Below are 21,347 nucleotides of genomic sequence, written 5' to 3' on the forward strand. Positions count from 1 at the left end.
ATATGGTCAAAAGAAAGAACGCTTTTGAGTCAGAAAGAAGAAATCATCTAGTCTGCACTCCAAACTGGTTCTATGTCATCAATACAGAAAAACCTAGGAGGCAAAAATGGATTTAAAGAGATATTAAAATATTTATTACATCTTATTCATTTATAATACTTTACTTGGCTTTCACAAGTTACAAGTTTACTGCCAACACAATATCACACACCTTTTAAGTAGTTAAGCAGAGGTAAAACAATGGACAAACCTTTACAACTCAAGGTGAAACATGTTCAATGTTACTTCTTAGACTGAGACATTATTTAATATGAGTTTAATTCTCTCAGATAATTATTTAATCACGCAGAGAGCACACAATAGTGACAGTGCAAAACAAGTTCAATAAAGAGGAATAGATTATATCTGGGCATAGTGCCCACAACGCCATGGTTGTGGGTTCGATTCCCATGGGGGACCAGTAAAAAAAAAAAAAAAATATGATAAATGGATGCACTCACTACTGTAAGTCTCTCCAGCGTCCGATAAATGATTAAAATCTGAATAAAACGACGCAGTAGTGTCTCATCAAACTACACAGTAGTAAGCCAATACAGAGAAAATACAATTTGATTCAAAAATAAAGGTGACATTTGCAACCTACAATTATTTTTCTAATTTGTCACTATGCTTAAAAGCAGTATTAGCTCAACTTAAAAAACATACATCCTGGATTCCTCATTAGGTTTCTGGCACGGCAGTAAGTGATTCTATTCACACGTTCAATGTTTTTAAAGGTACTGTACTACACAAGACATACAGAGCCTTAGTTTTAGGTTGCAGGCCAATAAAGGTTCCTCTTTCATTGATAAAAAAGTAAGTCCTTATTAGGACTCTAATAAAATATTAAAACTATTCTATCAAAAAATGTCATGACATCTGGAAAGATCCCAATTTATTTTTTATTTAACCTTTATTTAACTAGACAAGTCAGTTAAGAACCAATTCTTCTTTACAGTGACGGCCTACACCGGCCAACGACGGACGACGCTGGGCCAATTGTGCGCCGCCCCATGGGACGGCCGTGTTGTGATACAGCCTGGAATCGAACCAGGGGGGTCTGTAGTGACGCCTCAAGCACTGAGATGCAGTGCCTTAGACCGCTGCGCCACTCGGGAGCCCGAGTGTATCAGTAATAATGTTATTTATCTGTATCAGTAATAATGTTATTTATCTGTATCAGTAATAATGTTATTTATCTGTATCAGTAATAATGTTATTTATCATGTTTCCTGAAAGTGTCATATTCTTATCTTAAGGAGTAACTGTAATATTTAAGTAATATTTCCTCAAGAGTGTTCAGGGTCAAACATGAAAGCAATAGACAGTCACTTAGTAAGCAGAAACATTATTCAGAAGCATGATATCTCTATACCAAGCAATTATGTACATGGGAACTCCCTGTGTGATAATTAACATTAATGGCACATGGTTAAATCAACATCGACCTGTTTGTGTAATGTAAAATGTACTGCATTCGTACAATCACTGCTTCATGGAACAATCAGACTACAGATGGAATGTTGGTAAAAGAATACACACAGAATTCTACCCAAGCTTCCCCCGAAGAAGACTATTTTACATGTGGAGGAATCATTCAAACCACATTATGCTACAGCCAGATGCAGCCAAACTACTCACAAAAAGGTTGTCAGTTAAAATCTAATTGAACCATTGAAGTTTTGTAATGAGACAGGTATTTAAAATCTACCTCTAAAAGCTGCCAGTACTTCTCATGTGAACAGTCAAACACTACAAAGGTGAACCCTAATCTTTCGTTATGAGGCAAAAAACAATAAAAGTGACGGTTTCTTATGTCTCTTCATGAGATACAGATAGATAAAGATACTCATAAAAGGACATTAAAAACAAATACTTTCCAAGTGAGCCACAACACACTTTGGTAAAGTCTCATTGACAACGCACTGATTCAATCATTAGAACTCCATAGCTCACAGAGGTCCAAAACAAAAAGGACGTGTACACAGTCAATAAATAAAACACATACAAGAGTGGGAATAAGACAATCAGTTCCATTTTCTAATGTACTGTCTTCTCTGTTATATTTGTCAATTTCATACAAATTATTGTGTTGTTTCCAGGAACATTGCATTTCAAACTATCGTGTTGTGTTGTTTTCAGGAACATTGCATTTCAAACTATCGTGTTGTGTTTTTCAGGAACATTGCATTTCAAACTATCGTGTTGTGTTGTTTTCAGGAACATTGCATTTCAAACTATCGTGTTGTGTTGTTTTCAGGAACATTGCATTTCAAACTATCGTGTTGTTTTCAGGAACATTGCATTTCAAACTATCGTGTTGTTTTCAGGAACATTGCATTTCAAATTATCGTGTTGTTTTCAGGAACATTGCATTTCAAACTATCGTGTTGTGTTTTCAGGAACATTGCATTTCAAACTATCGTGTTGTGTTTTTCAGGAACATTGCATTTCAAACTATCGTGTTGTGTTTTTCAGGAACATTGCATTTCAAACTATCGTGTTGTGTTTTTCAGGAATATTGCATTTCAAACTATCGTGTTGTGTTTTCAGGAATATTGCATTTCAAACTATCGTGTTGTTTTCAGGAACATTGCATTTCAAACTATCGTGTTGTGTTTTCAGGAACATTGCATTTCAAACTATCGTGTTGTGTTTTTCAGGAACATTGCATTTCAAACTATCGTGTTGTGTTTTCAGGAACATTGCATTTCAAACTATCGTGTTGTGTTTTTCAGGAACATTGCATTTCAAACTATCGTGTTGTGTTTTCAGGAACATTGCATTTCAAACTATCGTGTTGTGTTTTTCAGGAACATTGCATTTCAAACTATCGTGTTGTGTTTTCAGGAATATTGCATTTCAAACTATCGTGTTGTTTTCAGGAACATTGCATTTCAAATTATCGTGTTGTTTTCAGGAACATTGCATTTCAAACTATCGTGTTGTGTTTTCAGGAATATTGCATTTCAAACTATCGTGTTGTGTTTTTCAGGAACATTGCATTTCAAACTATCGTGTTGTTTTCAGGAACATTGCATTTCAAATTATCGTGTTGTTTTCAGGAACATTGCATTTCAAATTATCGTGTTGTTTTCAGGAACATTGCATTTCAAACTATCGTGTTGTGTTTTCAGGAACATTGCATTTCAAACTATCGTGTTGTGTTTTCAGGAATATTGCATTTCAAACTATCGTGTTGTGTTTTCAGGAACATTGCATTTCAAACTATCGTGTTGTGTTTTCAGGAACATTGCATTTCAAACTATCGTGTTGTGGTTTCAGGAATATTGCATTTCAAACTATCGTGTTTTTTTCAGGAACATTACATTTCAAATTATCGTGTTGTTTTCAGGAACATTACATTTCAAATTATCATGTTGTTTTCAGGAACATTGCATTTCAAACTATCGTGTTGTGGTTTCAGGAATATTGCATTTCAAACTATCGTGTTGTGTTTTTCAGGAACATTGCATTTCAAACTATCGTGTTTTTTTCAGGAACATTGCATTTCAAACTATCGTGTTGTGTTTTTCAGGAACATTGCATTTCAAACTATCGTGTTGTGTTTTTCAGGAACATTGCATTTCAAACTATCGTGTTGTGTTTTCAGGAATATTGCATTTCAAACTATCGTGTTGTGTTTTTCAGGAACATTGCATTTCAAACTATCGTGTTGTGTTTTCAGGAATATTGCGTTTCAAACTATCGTGTTGTTTTCAGGAACATTGCATTTCAAACTATTGTGTTGTTTTCAGGAACATTGCATTTCAAATTATCGTGTTGTTTTCAGGAACATTGCATTTCAAACTATCGTGTTGTTTTCAGGAACATTGCATTTCAAATTATCGTGTTGTTTTCAGGAACATTGCATTTCAAATTATCGTGTTGTTTTCAGGAACATTGCATTTCAAACTATCGTGTTGTGTTTTCAGGAACATTGCATTTCAAACTATCGTGTTGTGTTTTCAGGAATATTGCATTTCAAACTATCGTGTTGTGTTTTCAGGAACATTGCATTTCAAACTATCGTGTTGTGGTTTCAGGAATATTGCATTTCAAACTATCGTGTTTTTTTCAGGAACATTACATTTCAAATTATCGTGTTGTTTTCAGGAACATTACATTTCAAACTATCGTGTTGTGTTTTCAGGAATATTGCATTTCAAACTATCGTGTTTTTTCAGGAACATTACATTTCAAATTATCATGTTGTTTTCAGGAACATTGCATTTCAAACTATCGTGTTGTGGTTTCAGGAATATTGCATTTCAAACTATCGTGTTGTGTTTTTCAGGAACATTGCATTTCAAACTATCGTGTTTTTTTCAGGAACATTGCATTTCAAACTATCGTGTTGTGTTTTTCAGGAACATTGCATTTCAAACTATCGTGTTGTGTTTTTCAGGAACATTGCATTTCAAACTATCGTGTTGTGTTTTTCAGGAACATTATATTTCAAACTATCGTGTTGTGTTTTCAGGAACATTGCATTTCAAACTATCGTGTTGTGTTTTTCAGGAACATTGCATTTCAAACTATCGTGTTGTGTTTTTCAGGAACATTGCATTTCAAACTATCGTGTTGTGTTTTTCAGGAACATTGGATTTCAACAAAATAAAAAGACAGGAAAAGGCGCAACGCTCGCTCACCATTAAAAATTCATAGTTTAAACTTTAAAAGTCAAAAGAAACAGAAAGGAAACAGTGGACAGAGACAGTATAGTCCAAAGTGAAGCTGAGTGAGAGTTCCTTTCCCCAGTGAGGGTGGGCCACTGCCTGTGGTGCGGTGGGGGTGATCAGCTTCCCGAGGGCTGAGTCTGGGCACCACCCCCCTGGGGCTGGCCTTCCTCCGTGCTCTGGTCTGCTGTGGTTGGGACGTGGGCCAAAGCAGGGGCGGAGGCAGCAGGGGTCGTGGAGGAGGAGCTGACTCCGTTGGATGTGCTGACGGAGCTGTGCTGGATGACCTCGCTCTGAAGGCTGTCCGGGACTGACATCTCCTCACAGCTGTCCTCCTTCTCAGACGCTGCAAACACACACACGCGCACACTGAGCCACAGTGTGTCTCAAAAAAGCCTATTATGGTTATTGTGGTTTGATCATCACATGTTTTATTCAGTACATCTACTGCAGCAATAGTGCTTGTTAAAGTTCAACACTCAATTCATCAAAATGCATAGTCTATATTACATTTACATTTTAGTCATTTAGCAGACGCTCTTATCCAGAGCGACTTACAGTTAGGGAATACATATTTGTTTTTATACTGGCCCCCCGTGGGAATCAAACCCACAACCCTGGCGTTGCAAACGCCATGCTCTATCAACTGAGCTACATCCCTGCCGGCCATTCCCTCCCCTACCCTGGACGACGCTGGGCCAATTGTGCGCCGCCCATGAGTCTCCCGGTCGCGGCCGGCTGCGACAGAGCCTGGATTCGAACCAGGATCTCTAGTGGCACAGCTAGCACTGCGATGCAGTGCCTTAGACCACTGCGCCACTCGGGAGTTCCATTATATTTATATTCACAACACTATGCTGATATTCCAAAACAGGATCAGGAGTAGGGTTGCAAATACAGGGTATATAACAGGACACTTTAAAAGTTTACCAGTCAACTACCAGAAAGGCTGATCCCAGAGTAAATCCCAGAACTAACAGTCAACTACCAGAATTTTTTTAAACTTTCAAGATATTTTCAGGAACTTTATCAGTGGCCTGTTTGGGTACTTCAGATTATGACAGGTGTCTAATGATCTCTGGCCCTCTGTGTGGCCTTATCACATGGAAAATCTAGAAAATAACGAAATTATATTTTATTTTACACACTTTTCTTTATTTTACTACATCAATATGTCATTGTTGTAAATTATTTGTTGCCAAACTGGTGGCAGTTGTGCATAAAAGTCAATAGTTGGAAGAGATGCAGAGTTAATTGAAAATAATGCAATTTTTGATTTTATGATTTTTTAATTAATTAGGCTATTTTCTCTTGAACCATATGGTCTATCTACTAGAAACACATGGACAATATGAACAGATAAATGTATACTACAGTGGGGAAAAAAAGTATTTAGTCAGCCATCAATTGTGCAAGTTCTCCCACTTAAAAAGATGAGGCCTGTAATTTTCATCATAGGTACACGTCAACTATGACAGACAAAATAAGAAAAAAAAATCCAGAAAATCACATTGTAGGATTTCTTATGAATTTATTTGCAAATTATGGTGGAAAATAAGTATTTGGTCAATAACAAAAGTTTCTCAATACTTTGTTATATACCCTTTGTTGGCAATGACACAGGTCAAACGTTTTCTGTAAGTCTTCACAAGGTTTTCACACACTGTTGCTGGTATTTTGGCCCATTCCTCCATGCAGATCTCCTCTAGAGCAGTGATGTTTTGGGGCTGTCGCTGGGCAACACGGACTTTCAACTCCCCTCCAAAGATTTTCTATGGGGTTGAGATCTGGAGACTGGCTAGGCCACTCCAGGACCTTGAAATGCTTCTTACGAAGCCACTCCTTCGTTGCCCGGGCGGTGTGTTTGGGATCATTGTCATGCTGAAAGACCCAGCCACGTTTCATCTTCAATGCCCTTGCTGATGGAAGGAGGTTTTCACTCAAAATCTCACGATACATGGCCCAATTCATTCTTTCCTTTACACGGATCAGTCGTCCTGGTCCCTTTGCAGAAAAACAGCCCCAAAGCATGATGTTTCCACCCCCATGCTTCACAGTAGGTATGGTGTTCTTTGGATGCAACTCAGCATTCTTTGTCCTCCAAACACGACGAGTTGAGTTTTTACCAAAAAGTTCTATTTTGGTTTCATCTGACCATATGACATTCTCCCAATCCTCTTCTGGATCATCCAAATGCACTCTAGCAAACTTCAGACGGGACATGTACTGGCTTAAGCAGGGGGACACGTCTGGCACTGCAGGATTTGAGTCCCTGGCGGCGTAGTGTGTTACTGATGGTAGTCTTTGTTACTTTGGTCCCAGCTCTCTGCAGGTCATTCACTAGGTCCCCCCGTGTGGTTCTGGGATTTTTGCTCACCGTTCTTGTGATCATTTTGACCCCACAGGGTGAGATCTTGCATGGAGCCCCAGATCGAGGGAAATTATCAGTGGTCTTGTATGTCTTCCATTTCCTAATAATTGCTCCCACAGTTGATTTCTTCAAATCAAGCTGCTTACCTATTGCAGATTCAGTCTTCCCAGCCTGGTGCAGGTCTACAATTTTGTTTCTGGTGTCCTTTGACAGCTCTTTGGTCTTGGCCATAGTGGAGTTTGGAGTGTGACTGTTTGAGGTTGTGGACAGGTGTCTTTTATACTGATAACAAGTTCAAACAGGTGCTATTAATACAGGTAACGAGTGGAGGACAGAGGAGCATCTTAAAGAAGAAGTTACAGGTCTGTGAGATCCAGAAATCTTGCTTGTTTGTAGGTGACCAAATACTTATTTTCCACTATAATTTGCAAATAAATTCATAAAAAATCCTACAATGTGATTTTCTGGATTATTTTTTCTCAATTTGTCAGTCATAGTTGACGTGTACCTATGATGAAAATTAAAGGCCTCTCTCATCTTTTTAAGTGGGAGAACTTGCACAATTGGTGGCTGACTAAATACTTTTTTCCCCCACTGTATATATGAATACATAAAAAAAAGTTATTTAATCATAAATGACCAAAGTTATCATAGATTGCCATAGATTCTGGTAACTTCGGTAAATTACTGGTAGCTTTGCAACACTAATTAGGAGTAACCTCTGTTGGCCAATCTATTTAGGACTGATACAGGAAAATATTCAGACCCCTTTACTTTTTCCACATTTTGAAAACGTTACTTAAGTATTCAGACCCTTTACTCAGTACTTTGTTGAAGTACCTTTGGCAGTGATTACAGTCTCGAGTCTTCTTGGGTATGACACTACAAGCTTGGCACACCTGTATTTGGGGAGTTTCTCCCATTCTTCTCTGCAGATCCTCTCAAGCTCTGTCAGGTTAGATGGGGAGTGTCGCTGCACAGCTATTTTTAGGTCTCTCCAGAGATGTTCGATCGGGTTCAAGTCCGGGCTCTGACTGGGCCACTCAAGAAAACTCCTGCGTTTTCTTGGCTGTGTGCTTTGGGTCATTGTCCTGTTGGAAGGTGAACCTTCGCCTCAGTCTGAGGTCCTGAGCGCTCTGGAGCAGGTTTTCATCAAGGATCCCGCTGTACTTTGCTCCGTTCATCTTTCCCTCGATCCTGTCTAGTCTCCCAGTCCCTGCCACTGAAAAACATCCCCACAGCATGATGCTGCCACCACCATGCTTCACCGTAGGGATGGTGCCAGGTTTCCTCGAGATGTGACGCTTGGCATTCAGGCCAAAGAGTTCAATCTTGGTCTCTTCAGACCAGAGAATCTTGTTTCTCATGGTCTAAGAGTCCTTCAGGTGCATTTTGGCAAACTCCAAGCGGGCTGTCATGTGCCATTTACTGAGGAGTGGCTTCCGTCTGGCCACTCTACCATAAAGACCTGATTGGTGGAGTGCTGCAGAGATGGTTGTCCTTCTAGAAGGTTCTCCCATCTCCACAGAGAAACTCTGGAGCTCTGTCAGTGACCATCAGGTTCTTGGTCACCTCCCTGACCAAGGCCCTTCTCCCCCGATTGCTCAGAGGCCAGCTCTAGGAAGATTCTTGGTAGTTCCAAACTTCTTCTATTTAAGAATGGAGGCCACTGTGTTCTTGGGGACCTTCAATGCTGCAGACATTTTTTGGTACCCTTCCCCAGATCTGTGCTCGACACAATCCTGTCTCGGAGCTCTGTGCCTCAACACAATCCTGTCTCTGAGCTCTAAGGACAATTCCTTCGACCTCACAGCTTGGTTTTTGCTCTGACATGCACTGTCAACTGTGGGACCTTATATAGACAGGTGTGTGCCTTTCCAAATCATGTCCAATCAATTTAATTTACCACAGGTGGACTCCAAGTTGTAGAAACATATCAAGGATGATCAATGGAAACAGGATGCACCTGAGCTCAATTTCGAGTCTCATAGCAAAGGGTCTGAATACTTATGTAATTAAGGTATCTGTTTTCTACAAACCTGTTTTCATTTTGTCATTATGGGGTATTGTGTGTAGATTGATTAGTATTTTATTTTATTTAATCAATTTTAGAATAAGGCTGTAACGTAACAAAATGTGGAAGAAGTCAAGGGGTCTGTAGCTCAGTTGGTAGAGCATGGCGCTTGCAACGCCAGGGTTGTGGGTTCGTTTCCCACAGGGGGCCAGTATGAAAATGTATGCACTCACTAACTGTAAGTCGCTCTGGATAAGAGCGTCTGCTAAATGACGTAAATGTAAATGTAAACGTCTGAGTGCTATATGTACTATCCTAGGCCTATTTAGCTAATGCCTCCTACAATTTTTGCCTTTAACTAAAGTTAAGTTACAATGTCAATTTAAACCAAAGTCATAAGGGGACATTACATTCTGGGGCATGTGGCAGTGATCCCCACTCCTCAATGCGTTCTCATTCATTTTTTGCTACCTTGCCAACTACTGCAGCGACAGATGATTACAGCACCTGATTTTAATGATGCTCACACTGGAAAGTATACAAAACTTGATCTCGAAATGCCACCAGATGTTAGGCAGTTGCATTGAATTAACAGGATCCTGATGAAGAAAAAAAAAATCCTGTCTCAATCATGACTCCCAAGGAGTGAGGATGACCACTATGATCATTAATATAGCTAATGATATGTAGTCAGTTGAAATGGCACTAGGTAATTCATGATTGGGCTTGGTATTTGAGAATGTGAGATACAGATCCCATAATACGTGAAGTTGCAATAACATTGCATTTAAAAAGGCCCACTGTGTGGGAGGGCTCCCGCTGCCTTCGTACTGACCACACATTGATCAGGTGATTTAGTGCAAATCGCTCTGCCATTTCTCCCTGCATAAGGCTGTCCCAGAGTAAATCCTAAGGTTGATCCCAGAGTAAATCCTAAGGTTGACCCAGAGTAAATCATAAGGTTGATCCCAGAGTAAATCATAAGGTTGATCCCAGAGTAAATCCTAAGGCTGATCCCAGAGTAAATCCTAAGGCTGATCCCAGAGTAAATCATAAGGCTGATCCCAGAGTAAATCCTAAGGTTGATCCCTGAGTAAATCCTAAGGTTGACCCAGAGTTAATCATAAGGTTGATCCCAGAGTAAATCCTAAGGCTGATCCCAGAGTAAATCATAAGGCTGATCCCAGAGTAAATCATAAGGCTGATCCCAGAGTAAATCCTAAGGTTGACCCAGAGTAAATCCTAAGGTTGATCCCAGAGTAAATCCTAAGGCTGATCCCAGAGTAAATCCTAAGGTTGACCCAGAGTAAATCCTAAGGTTGATCCCAGAGTAAATCCTAAGGTTGATCCCAGAGTAAATCCTAAGGTTGATCCCAGAGTAAATCCTAAGGTTGATCCCAGAGTAAATCATTAGGTTGATCCCAGAGTAAATCATAAGGCTGATCCCAGAGTAAATCAGCCTGGTCTTTTTGTTCCATATTCCATTGTGTATTATTACTCCTAATGGCATTAAGCACAGGAGCGGCATACGCAGCTTTACTGGTTCCCCTAAGCAGCCTTTCTTTCTCTTAATTTCTGATGTGGCTTTTAGCAGAAGCAGATGGACAGCTCTGTGTGGTTTTTAACAGAAGCAGATGGACAGTTTGGTGTGCCAAGACGAAGCATGGCCTTGTATGTTTGTATGGTAATTTCCTCCCACCTGCTGTAGCTGTGAGCCTGAGCCTGGGGCTGGATAATGAAACATGTTACCAGACAGAGATGGAGGATACTGAGAGCCTGGGCCTGGATAATGAAACATGTTACCAGACAGAGATGGAGGATACTGGGAGCCTGGGGCTGGATAATGAAACATGTTACCAGAGATGGAGGACACTGAGAGCCTGGGGATGGATAATGAAACATGTTACCAGACAGAGATGGAGGATACTGGGAGCCTGGGGATGGATAATGAAACATGTTACCAGACAGAGATGGAGGATACTGGGAGCCTGGGGCTGGATAATGAAACATGTTACCAGACAGAGATGGAGGATACTGGGAGCCTGGGGATGGATAATGAAACATGTTACCAGAGATGGAGGATACTGGGAGCCTGGGGATGGATAATGAAACATGTTACCAGAGATGGAGGATACTGAGAGCCTGGGCCTGGATAATGAAACATGTTACCAGAGATGGAGGATACTGAGAGCCTGGGGATGGATAATGAAACATGTTACCAGATAGAGATGGAGGATACTGGGAGCCTGGGGATGGATAATGAAACATGTTACCAGACAGAGGTGGAGGATACTGGGAGCCTGGGGCTGGATAATGAAACATGTTACCAGAGATGGAGGATACTGGGAGCCTGGGGCTGGATAATGAAACATGTTACCAGAGATGGAGGATACTGGGAGCCTGGGGATGGATAATGAAACATGTTACCAGAGATGGAGGATACTGAGAGCCTGGGGATGGATAATGAAACATGTTACCAGACAGAGATGGAGGATACTGAGAGCCTGGGGATGGATAATGAAACATGTTACCAGAGATGGAGGATACTGGGAGCCTGGGGATGGATAATGAAACATGTTACCAGAGATGGAGGATACTGAGAGCCTGGGCCTGGATAATGAAACATGTTACCAGAGAGAGATGGAGGATACTGGGAGCCTGGGGATGGATAATGAAACATGTTACCAGACAGAGATGGAGGATACTGAGAGCCTGGGGCTGGATAATGAAACATGTTACCAGACAGAGATGGAGGATACTGGGAGCCTGAGGATGGATAATGAAACATGTTACCAGAGATGGAGGATACTGAGAGCCTGGGCCTGGATAATGAAACATGTTACCAGACAGAGATGGAGGATACTGGGAGCCTGGGGATGGATAATGAAACATGTTACCAGAGATGGAGGATACTGGGAGCCTGGGCCTGGATAATGAAACATGTTACCAGAGATGGAGGATACTGGGAGCCTGGGGATGGATAATGAAACATGTTACCAGAGATGGAGGATACTGGGAGCCTGGGCCTGGATAATGAAACATGTTACCAGAGATGGAGGATACTGGGAGCCTGGGGATGGATAATGAAACATGTTACCAGACAGAGATGGAGGATACTGGGAGCCTGGGGATGGATAATGAAACATGTTACCAGACAGAGATGGAGGATACTGAGAGCCTGGGCCTGGATAATGAAACATGTTACCAGACAGAGATGGAGGATACTGGGAGCCTGGGCCTGGATAATGAAACATGTTACCAGAGATGGAGGATACTGGGAGCCTGGGGATGGATAATGAAACATGTTACCAGAGATGGAGGATACTGGGAGCCTGGGCCTGGATAATGAAACATGTTACCAGAGATGGAGGATACTGGGAGCCTGGGGATGGATAATGAAACATGTTACCAGAGATGGAGGATACTGGGAGCCTGGGGATGGATAATGAAACATGTTACCAGACAGAGATGGAGGATACTGGGAGCCTGGGGATGGATAATGAAACATGTTACCAGACAGAGATGGAGGATACTGGGAGCCTGGGGATGGATAATGAAACATGTTACCAGACAGAGATGGAGGATACTGGGAGCCTGGGCCTGGATAATGAAACATGTTACCAGACAGAGATGGAGGATACTGGGAGCCTGGGGATGGATAATGAAACATGTTACCAGACAGAGATGGAGGATACTGGGAGCCTGGGGATGGATAATGAAACATGTTACCAGACAGAGATGGAGGATACTGGGAGCCTGGGGCTGGATAATGAAACATGTTACCAGATATGGAGGATACTGAGAGCCTGGGGATGGATAATGAAACATGTTACCAGAGGTGGAGGATACTGAGAGCCTGGGGATGGATAATGAAACATGTTACCAGACAGAGATGGAGGATACTGGGAGCCTGGGCCTGGATAATGAAACATGTTACCAGACAGAGATGGAGGATACTGGGAGCCTGGGGATGGATAATGAAACATGTTACCAGACAGAGATGGAGGATACTGAGAGCCTGGGCCTGGATAATGAAACATGTTACCAGACAGAGATGGAGGATACTGGGAGCCTGGGCCTGGATAATGAAACATGTTACCAGAGATGGAGGATACTGGGAGCCTGGGGATGGATAATGAAACATGTTACCAGAGATGGAGGATACTGGGAGCCTGGGGATGGATAATGAAACATGTTACCAGAGATGGAGGATACTGAGAGCCTGGGCCTGGATAATGAAACATGTTACCAGAGATGGAGGATACTGAGAGCATGGGGATGGATAATGAAACATGTTACCAGATAGAGATGGAGGATACTGGGAGCCTGGGGATGGATAATGAAACATGTTACCAGACAGAGATGGAGGATACTGAGAGCCTGGGCCTGGATAATGAAACATGTTACCAGAGATGGAGGATACTGAGAGCCTGGGGATGGATAATGAAACATGTTACCAGACAGAGATGGAGGATACTGGGAGCCTGGGCCTGGATAATGAAACATGTTACCAGACAGAGATGGAGGATACTGGGAGCCTGGGGATGGATAATGAAACATGTTACCAGACAGAGATGGAGGATACTGGGAGCCTGGGGATGGATAATGAAACATGTTACCAGAGATGGAGGATACTGAGAGCCTGGGGATGGATAATGAAACATGTTACCAGACAGAGATGGAGGATACTGGGAGCCTGGGGATGGATAATGAAACATGTTACCAGACAGAGATGGAGGATACTGAGAGCCTGGGGATGGATAATGAAACATGTTACCAGAGATGGAGGATACTGGGAGCCTGGGGATGGATAATGAAACATGTTACCAGACAGAGATGGTAAAACAATATCCTTTTAGCCAGCTACATTCGCTCACAGCGACGCCGTTTTTCAAACAAAGTCAACACAGTAGCCATTGCTAGCTAGCCAACACTACCAACAGGCTGTGGTAGCTAAATACAATGTCTTTGTGCTAGCTACCCAACGTTTAATCATTGCTGCGTTATGAAAGGTAAGCTTGGCTTCTTATATGGTGTTGAGTTAAGCTTAAACCATGTATTTAGATTGTAGGTAGGTATTGTAGTTTGGTATTATAGGTAGCTTACTCCGGTAGTTATTGTAGGTTATTATTGTAGGTAATTATTGTAGGTAAGGATTTTATTCGGCGGAGCCCAGGCGAAGCACGAGGCTAGCTTACCCACTACCTGGACCAACAAAGCTAGCTAGCTAGAGGGTAGCTACCGGTAACTTTTAGCAACTGTGGGTAACTTCTAGCAACTGTGGTTAGCTGTTTCCAATGTTATTTCATGCTTGAGAGTACCTGTGATTGAGCCAGCTAGCTGCTACCATTCAGCTGTTTTTCTAACCTCATCCGAGGCATTAACGTTAGGTGGTTGGTAGCTGCTGTACTTAATTACAGCTACTGATAACAGTCTGCTGTAGTTTACAACAATTCTAATTTCTAAAGTGGAAGTTGGGAGAGTTTTATTCGGGTGGTTCAGTGAAACAATTATAGTTTCTGAGGTGGAAGTTGGGAGAGTTATATATTTATTTATTTTTTGGTGAGGGAGGCCTGCTCTCTCCTTTCCCTGATGTTCAGTTCATTTCATCCCGATCTCCTCTGCATTATTGTAGCCATCTGTTGCAGCCTGTCAACTATGCCTCTGCCTATCCCTGTTCTCTCCTCTCCGCACAGGCTACACAAACGCCCCACACCGCGTGGCTGCTGCCTCTCTAACCTGGTGGTCCCTGCACGCACCCCACACCTGGAGTTCAGGTCTCAGGCAGCCTCTGGAACTGCCGTTCTGCTGCCAACAAAGCTGACTTCATCCCAGCCTATGCTAATCTCCAGTCCCTCGACTTCCTGGCGCCCTGACGGAAACATGGATTACCACTGAAAACACTGCTACTCCTACTGCTCTCTCCTCATCTGACCATGTGTTCTCGCATACCCCGAGAGCATCTGGTCAGAGGGGTGGTGGCACAGGAATCCTCATCTCTCCCAAGTGGACATTCTCAATTTTTCCCCCTAACCCATCTGTCTATCTCCTCATTTGAATTCCATGCTGTCACAGTCACTAGCCCATTTAAGCTTAATATCCTTGTCATCTATCGCCCTCCAGGTTCCCTTGGAGAGTTCATCAATGAGCTTGACGCCTTGATAAGTTCCTTTCCTGAGGATGGCTCACCCCTCACAGTTTTGGGGGATTTCAACCTCCCTATGTCCACATTTGACTCATTTCTCTCTGCCTCCTTCTTTCCACTTCTCTCCTCTTTTGACCTCACCCTCTCACCGTCCCCCCTACTCACAAGGCAGGCAATACGCTTGACCTCATCTTTACTAGATGCTGCTCTTCTACTAATCTCACTGCAACTCCCCTCCATGTCTCCGACCACTACTTTGTTTCCTTTTCTCTCTCGCTCTCCTCCCACACTACTCACTCTGCCCCTACACAGATGGTAATGCGCCGCCGCAACCTTCGCTCTCTCTCCCACTACTCTCCTCTTCCATCCTATCATCTCTTCCCTCTGCTCAATCCTTCTCCCTCCAATCTCCTGATTCTGCCTCCTCAACCCTCCTCTCCTCCCCTTTCTGCATCCTTTGACTCTCTGTGTCCCCTATCCTCCCGGCCGGCTCGGTCCTCCCCTCCAGCTCCGTGGCTTGATGACTCATTGCGAGCTCACAGAACAGAGCTCCGGGCAGCGGAGCGGAAATGGAAGAAAACTAAACTCCCTGCCCGACCTGGCATCTTTTCACTCCCTCCTCTCTACATTTTCTTCATCTGTTTCTGCTGCTAAGGCCACTTTCTACCACTCTAAATTCCAAGCATCTGCCTCTAACCCTAGGAAGCTCTTTTGCCACATTTTCCTCCCTCCTGAATCCTCCCCCCCGCCCCCCTCCTCTCTCTCTGTGGATGACTTCGTCAACCACTTTGAAAAGAAGGTTGACGACATTCGATCCTCGTTTGTTAAGTCTAATGACACTGCTGGTCCTACTCACACTGCCCTACCCTATGCTTTGACTTCTTTCTCCCCTCTCTCTCCAGATAAAATCCTCGACTTGTGACTGCAGGCCGCCCAACAACCTGCCCGCTTGACCCCATCCCCTCCTCTCTTCTCCAGACCATCTCCGGTGACCTTCTCCCCTACCTCACCTCGCTGATCAACTCATCCTTGACCGCTGGCCATGTCCCTTCCGTCTTCAAGAGAGCGAGAGTTGCTCCCCTTCTCAAGAAACCAACACTCGATCCCACTGATGTCAACAACTACAGACCAGTATCCCTTCTTTCTTTTCTTTCCAAAACTATTGAGCGTGCCGTCTTTAGCCAACTCTCTTGCTATCGCTCTCAGAATGACCTTCTTTATCCAAACCAGTCAGGTTTCAGGACTGGTCATTCAACTGAGACTGCTCTTCTCTGTGTCACGGAGGCTCTCCGCACTGCTAAAGCTAACTCTCTCTCCTCTGCTCTTGTCCTTCTAGACCTGTCTGCTGCCTTTGATACTGTGAACCATCAGATCCTCCTCTCCACCCTCTCCGAGCTGGGCATCTCCGGCGCGGCTCACTCCTGGATTGCGTCCTACCTGACCGGTCGCTCCTACCAAGTGGCGTGGCGAGAAGCTGTCTCCGCACCACGTGCTCTCACCACTGGTGTCCCCCAGGGCTCAGTTCTAGGCCCTCTCCTTTTCTCCCTATACACCAAGTCACTTGGCTCTGTCATATCCTCACATGGCCTCTCCTATCATTGCTACGCTGACGATACACAACTAATCTTCTCCTTTCCCCCTTCTGATAACCAGGTGGCGAATCGCATCTCTGCATGTCTGGCAGACATATCAGTATGGATGACGGATCACCACCTCAAGCTGAACCCTGGCAAGACGGAGCTGCTCTTCCTCCCGGGGAAGGACTGCCCGTTCCATGATCTCGCCATCACGGTTGACAACTCCGCTGTGTCCTCCTCCCAGAGTGCGAAGAGCCTAGGCGTGACCCTGGACAACACCCTGTCGTTCTCCGCCAACATCAAGGCGGTGACCCGCTCCTGCAGGTTCATGCTCTACAACATTCGGAGAGTACGACCCTGCCTTACACAGGAAGCGGCACAGGTCCTAATCCAGGCACTTGTCATCTCCCGTCTGGACTACTGCAACTCGCTGTTGGCTGGCCTCCCTGCCTGTGCCATTAAACCCCTACAACTCATCCAGAATGCCGCAGCCCGTCTGGTGTTCAACCTTCCCAAGTTCTCTCACGTCACCCCCTCCTCCGCACACTCCACTGGCTTCCAGTTGAAGCTCGCATCCGCTACAAGACCATGGTGCTTGCCTATGGAGCAGTGAGGGGAACGGCACCTCTGTACCTTCGGGCTCTGATCAGTCCCTACACCCAAACGAGGGCATTGCGTTCATCCACCTCTGGCCTGCTGGCTCCCCTTCCTCTGCGGAAGCATAGTTCCCGCTCAGCCCAGTCAAAACTGTTCGCTGCTCTGGCACCCCAATGGTGGAACAAGCTCCCTCACGACGCCAGGACAGCGGAGTCACTCACCACCTTCCGGAGGCATTTGAAACCCCACCTCTTTAAGGAATACCTGGGATAGGATAAAGTAATCCTTCTACCCCCCAAAATTGTAAAGTGGTTATCCCACTGGCTATAGGGTGAACGCACCAATTGGTGAGTCGCTCTAGATAAGAGCGTCTGCTAAATGACGTAAATGTGCCCTTGAGCAAGGCACTTAACCCTAATTGCTCCTGTAAGTCACTCTGGATAAGAGCGTCTGCTAAATGACTAAAATGTAAAAATGTAATGTAAAATGATACTGGGAGCCTGGGGATGGATAATGAAACATGTTACCAGAGATGGAGGATACTGGGAGCCTGGGCCTGGATAATGAAACATGTTACCAGACAGAGATGGAGGATACTGGGAGCCTGGGGATGGATAATGAAACATATTACCAGAGATGGAAGATACTGAGAGCCTGGGGCTGGATAATGAAACATGTTACCAGAGATGGAGGATACTGGGAGCCTGGGGATGGATAATGAAACATATTACCAGAGATGGAAGATACTGAGAGCCTGGGGCTGGATAATGAAACATGTTACCAGAGATGGAGGATACTGGGAGCCTGGGGATGGATAATGAAACATGTTACCAGACAGAGATGGAGGATACTGGGAGCCTGGGCCTGGATAATGAAACATGTTACCAGACAGAGATGGAGGATACTGGGAGCCTGGGGCTGGATAATGAAACATGTTACCAGAGAGAGATGGAGGATACTGGGAGCCTGGGGATGGATAATGAAACATGTTACCAGACAGAGATGGAGGATACTGGGAGCCTGGGGATGGATAATGAAACATGTTACCAGAAAGAGATGGAGGATACTGGGAGCCTGGGGATGGATAATGAAACATGTTACCAGACAGAGATGGAGGATACTGGGAGCCTGGGCCTGGATAATGAAACATGTTACCAGACAGATGGGGCAAGCTGCCTTTTGTTGTCACAGTATTGACAGCATAGTATAGTATGTACAGGCTGATGTCATCTACCTTAACCTCACCTTTCAAAAATAGAATGCTTCCGTAAAGTAACAGAATGAGTCTAGGCTGTATTTTCTCCACTGTATCAACGGGGTGCAAGTGATCATCCTTCACAGAGGTCTAAGAAGCTGGGGGGAAATTATATATACCTGAGAAAGATGACCCAACTCATCTGCAAATCGTAATCAAAACAATCCAGACGTGTCAGCTATGGTTAACAACAGGAATGTATAATGAACAGTGGACCTCGTGGCTGCGGCACCTCTCATTGAGAAAGCTCCACGGTCTTGTCAAGCTCTCCTCTCAGCTATAATGGACTCATTTTTGGAGGCAATCGTTGTCAACACAAGTCAGCGGCAGACTCCTGAGCACTGCTGAGACGTGGCTCTGTGTACACGTTCTGCATATCTAAGAGAGATGGTGAGGTATGAGCTCAAAGCTGAACTGACAAAAATCTAGATTCTAAAATACGGAGAGGCAAATGGGGCTGAAATGGTGGAAATGAAAAAGTATTAGCCTGTTCTTAATGAAGTGCCGGAGTGACTGGGTGAAACCTGGCAGCCATTAAGTTTTAAAACAAGCACCTGAGGAACAGGCACTGCTGGGCAAAGCGAGTCAACCATTGCATCCCAGCAGCCCGTTCTACCGACAACAGCGAATTGAAATGAAGAGGCTGCATATGGCAGACACGATGCACAGATTTGCACATTTCAAAAAAGGCATCATTAAAAGAATAAAAACGTAAAGCTTGGAGCTTTAATGTGTATCTTTTCGATGCCTTTCCTCTGCATGTAGGCTTCCATAATGGTGAAGGTAAACCACATTAAAAAACATTATGACTTGAAATGACACCTCAAAACACCTGGATACAAAAAGGCATATGAATAGCTCAACTTCTCGGAAGTTTGTCAAAGGGAGAACGGTCTAATGTGTCCCTTGCTCTAGAAGTGTTGGGCTAGGCGATGAGCGAGACGTGTCCCTCTGGCGAGCGGTTAGCAGGGCTCGTTTTGGATGTATTTCGTGGGGCGGCCCCGTGGTGAGGGAAATGGAACATTACTCACTGTGATAGGCTGATTTCTTCTGCATGGCGGTTACAGGGCAATCTTTATGAGCCAGAAGAAGATGCTTCAGCTGAGCCACTTCATTTCTCAGCAGGGTGACTTCATTCTGCCAGAGGGAAACAGACAACACACAATCAATAAAATGGCCACTTTGGAGACCTGACTGCCAAACACCCTCATACAGACATACAGTGCATTAGGAAAGTATTCAGACCCCTTGACTTTTTCCACATTTTGTTACGTTACACCCTTATTCTAAAATTGATAAAATATATTTTTTTCTCATCAATCTACACACAATACCCCATAATGCCAAAGCGAAAACAGGTTTTTTGAATTTTTTGCAAATGTATTACAAATAAAAAACTGAAATACCTTATCTACATAAGTATTCAGACCCTTTGCTACGAGACTAGAAATTGAGCTCAGGTGCATCCTGTTTCCATTGATCATCCTTGAGATGTTTCTACAACTTGATTGGAGTCCACTTGTGGTAAATTCAATTGATCGGACATGATTTGGAAAGGCACACACCTGTCTATATAAGTTCCCACAGTTGACAGTGCATGTCAGAGCAAAAACCAAGCCATGAGGTCGAAGGAATTGTCCGTAGAGCTCCGAGACAGGATTGTGTCGAGGCACAGATCTGGGGAAGGGCACCAAAAAATGTCTGCAGCATTGAAGGTCCCCAAGAACACAGTGGCCTCCATCATTCTTAAATGGAAGAAGTTTGGAACCACCAAGACTCTTCCTAGAGCTGGCCGCCCGGCCAAACTGAGCGATCAGGGGAGAAGGGCCTTGGTCAGGGAGGTGACCAAGAACCCGATGGTCACTCTGACAGAGCTCTAGAGTTCCTCTGTGGAGATGGGAGAACCTTCCAGAAGGACAACCATCTCTGCAGCACTCCACCAATCAGGCCTTTATGGTAGAGTGGCCAGACGGGAGCAACTCCTCAGTAAAAGGCACATGGCAGCCCGCTTGGAGTTTGCCAAAAGGCACCTAAAGGACTTTCAGACCATGAGAAACAAGATTCTCTGGTCTGATGAAACCAAGGTTGAACTCTTTGGCCTGAATGCCAAGCATCATGTCTTGAGGAAACCTGGCACCATTCCTACGGTGAAGCATGGTGGTGGCAGCATCATGCTGTGGGGGTGTTTTTCAGTGGCAGGGACTGGGAGACTAGTCAGGATCGAGGAAAAGATGAACAGAGAAAAGTACAGAGAGATTCTTGATGAAAACCTGCTCCAGAGCGCTCAGGACCTCAGACTGGGGCAAAGTTTCACCTTCCAACAGGACAATGACCCAAAGCACACAGCCAAGACAACGCAGGACTGGCTTCAGGACAAGTCTCTGAATGTCCTTGATTGGCCCAGCCAGAGCCCGGACTTGAACCCGATCAAACATCTCTGGAGAGACCTGAAAATAGCTGTGCAGCGACGCTCCCCATCCAACCTGACAGAGCTTGAGAGGATCTGCAGAGAAGAATGGGAGAAACTCCCCAAATACAGGTGTGCCAAGCTTGTAGCGTCATACCCAAGAAGACTCGAGGCTGTAATCGCTGCCAAAGGTGCTTCAACAAAGTACAGAGTAAAGGGTCTGAATACTTTAGTTTAGAACATCAGCCCTCCAGTGCAGGTAT

The 21,347-nt window shown here is 44.0% G+C and overlaps 1 protein-coding gene across 1 annotated transcript in view; it reads right to left on the reverse strand.

Annotated features, from left to right (window-relative positions):
• Positions 1-4,837: 4,837 nt before the first annotated feature.
• Positions 4,838-21,347, reverse strand: part of LOC121555148 (cyclic AMP-dependent transcription factor ATF-2-like) — a 77,191-nt gene continuing 60,681 nt past the window's right edge. The window contains exons 10-11 of the mRNA XM_041868952.2: positions 19,709-19,814; positions 4,838-5,064 (exon numbers count right to left, since the gene is read on the reverse strand). Coding sequence (XP_041724886.2) covers positions 4,838-5,064; positions 19,709-19,814 — 333 coding nt within the window. The remainder of the gene's footprint in view (positions 5,065-19,708; positions 19,815-21,347) is intronic.

This window comes from Coregonus clupeaformis, chromosome 40 (assembly GCF_020615455.1).
Source record: "Coregonus clupeaformis isolate EN_2021a chromosome 40, ASM2061545v1, whole genome shotgun sequence".
In the NCBI taxonomy this organism is placed as follows: domain Eukaryota; kingdom Metazoa; phylum Chordata; class Actinopteri; order Salmoniformes; family Salmonidae; genus Coregonus; species Coregonus clupeaformis.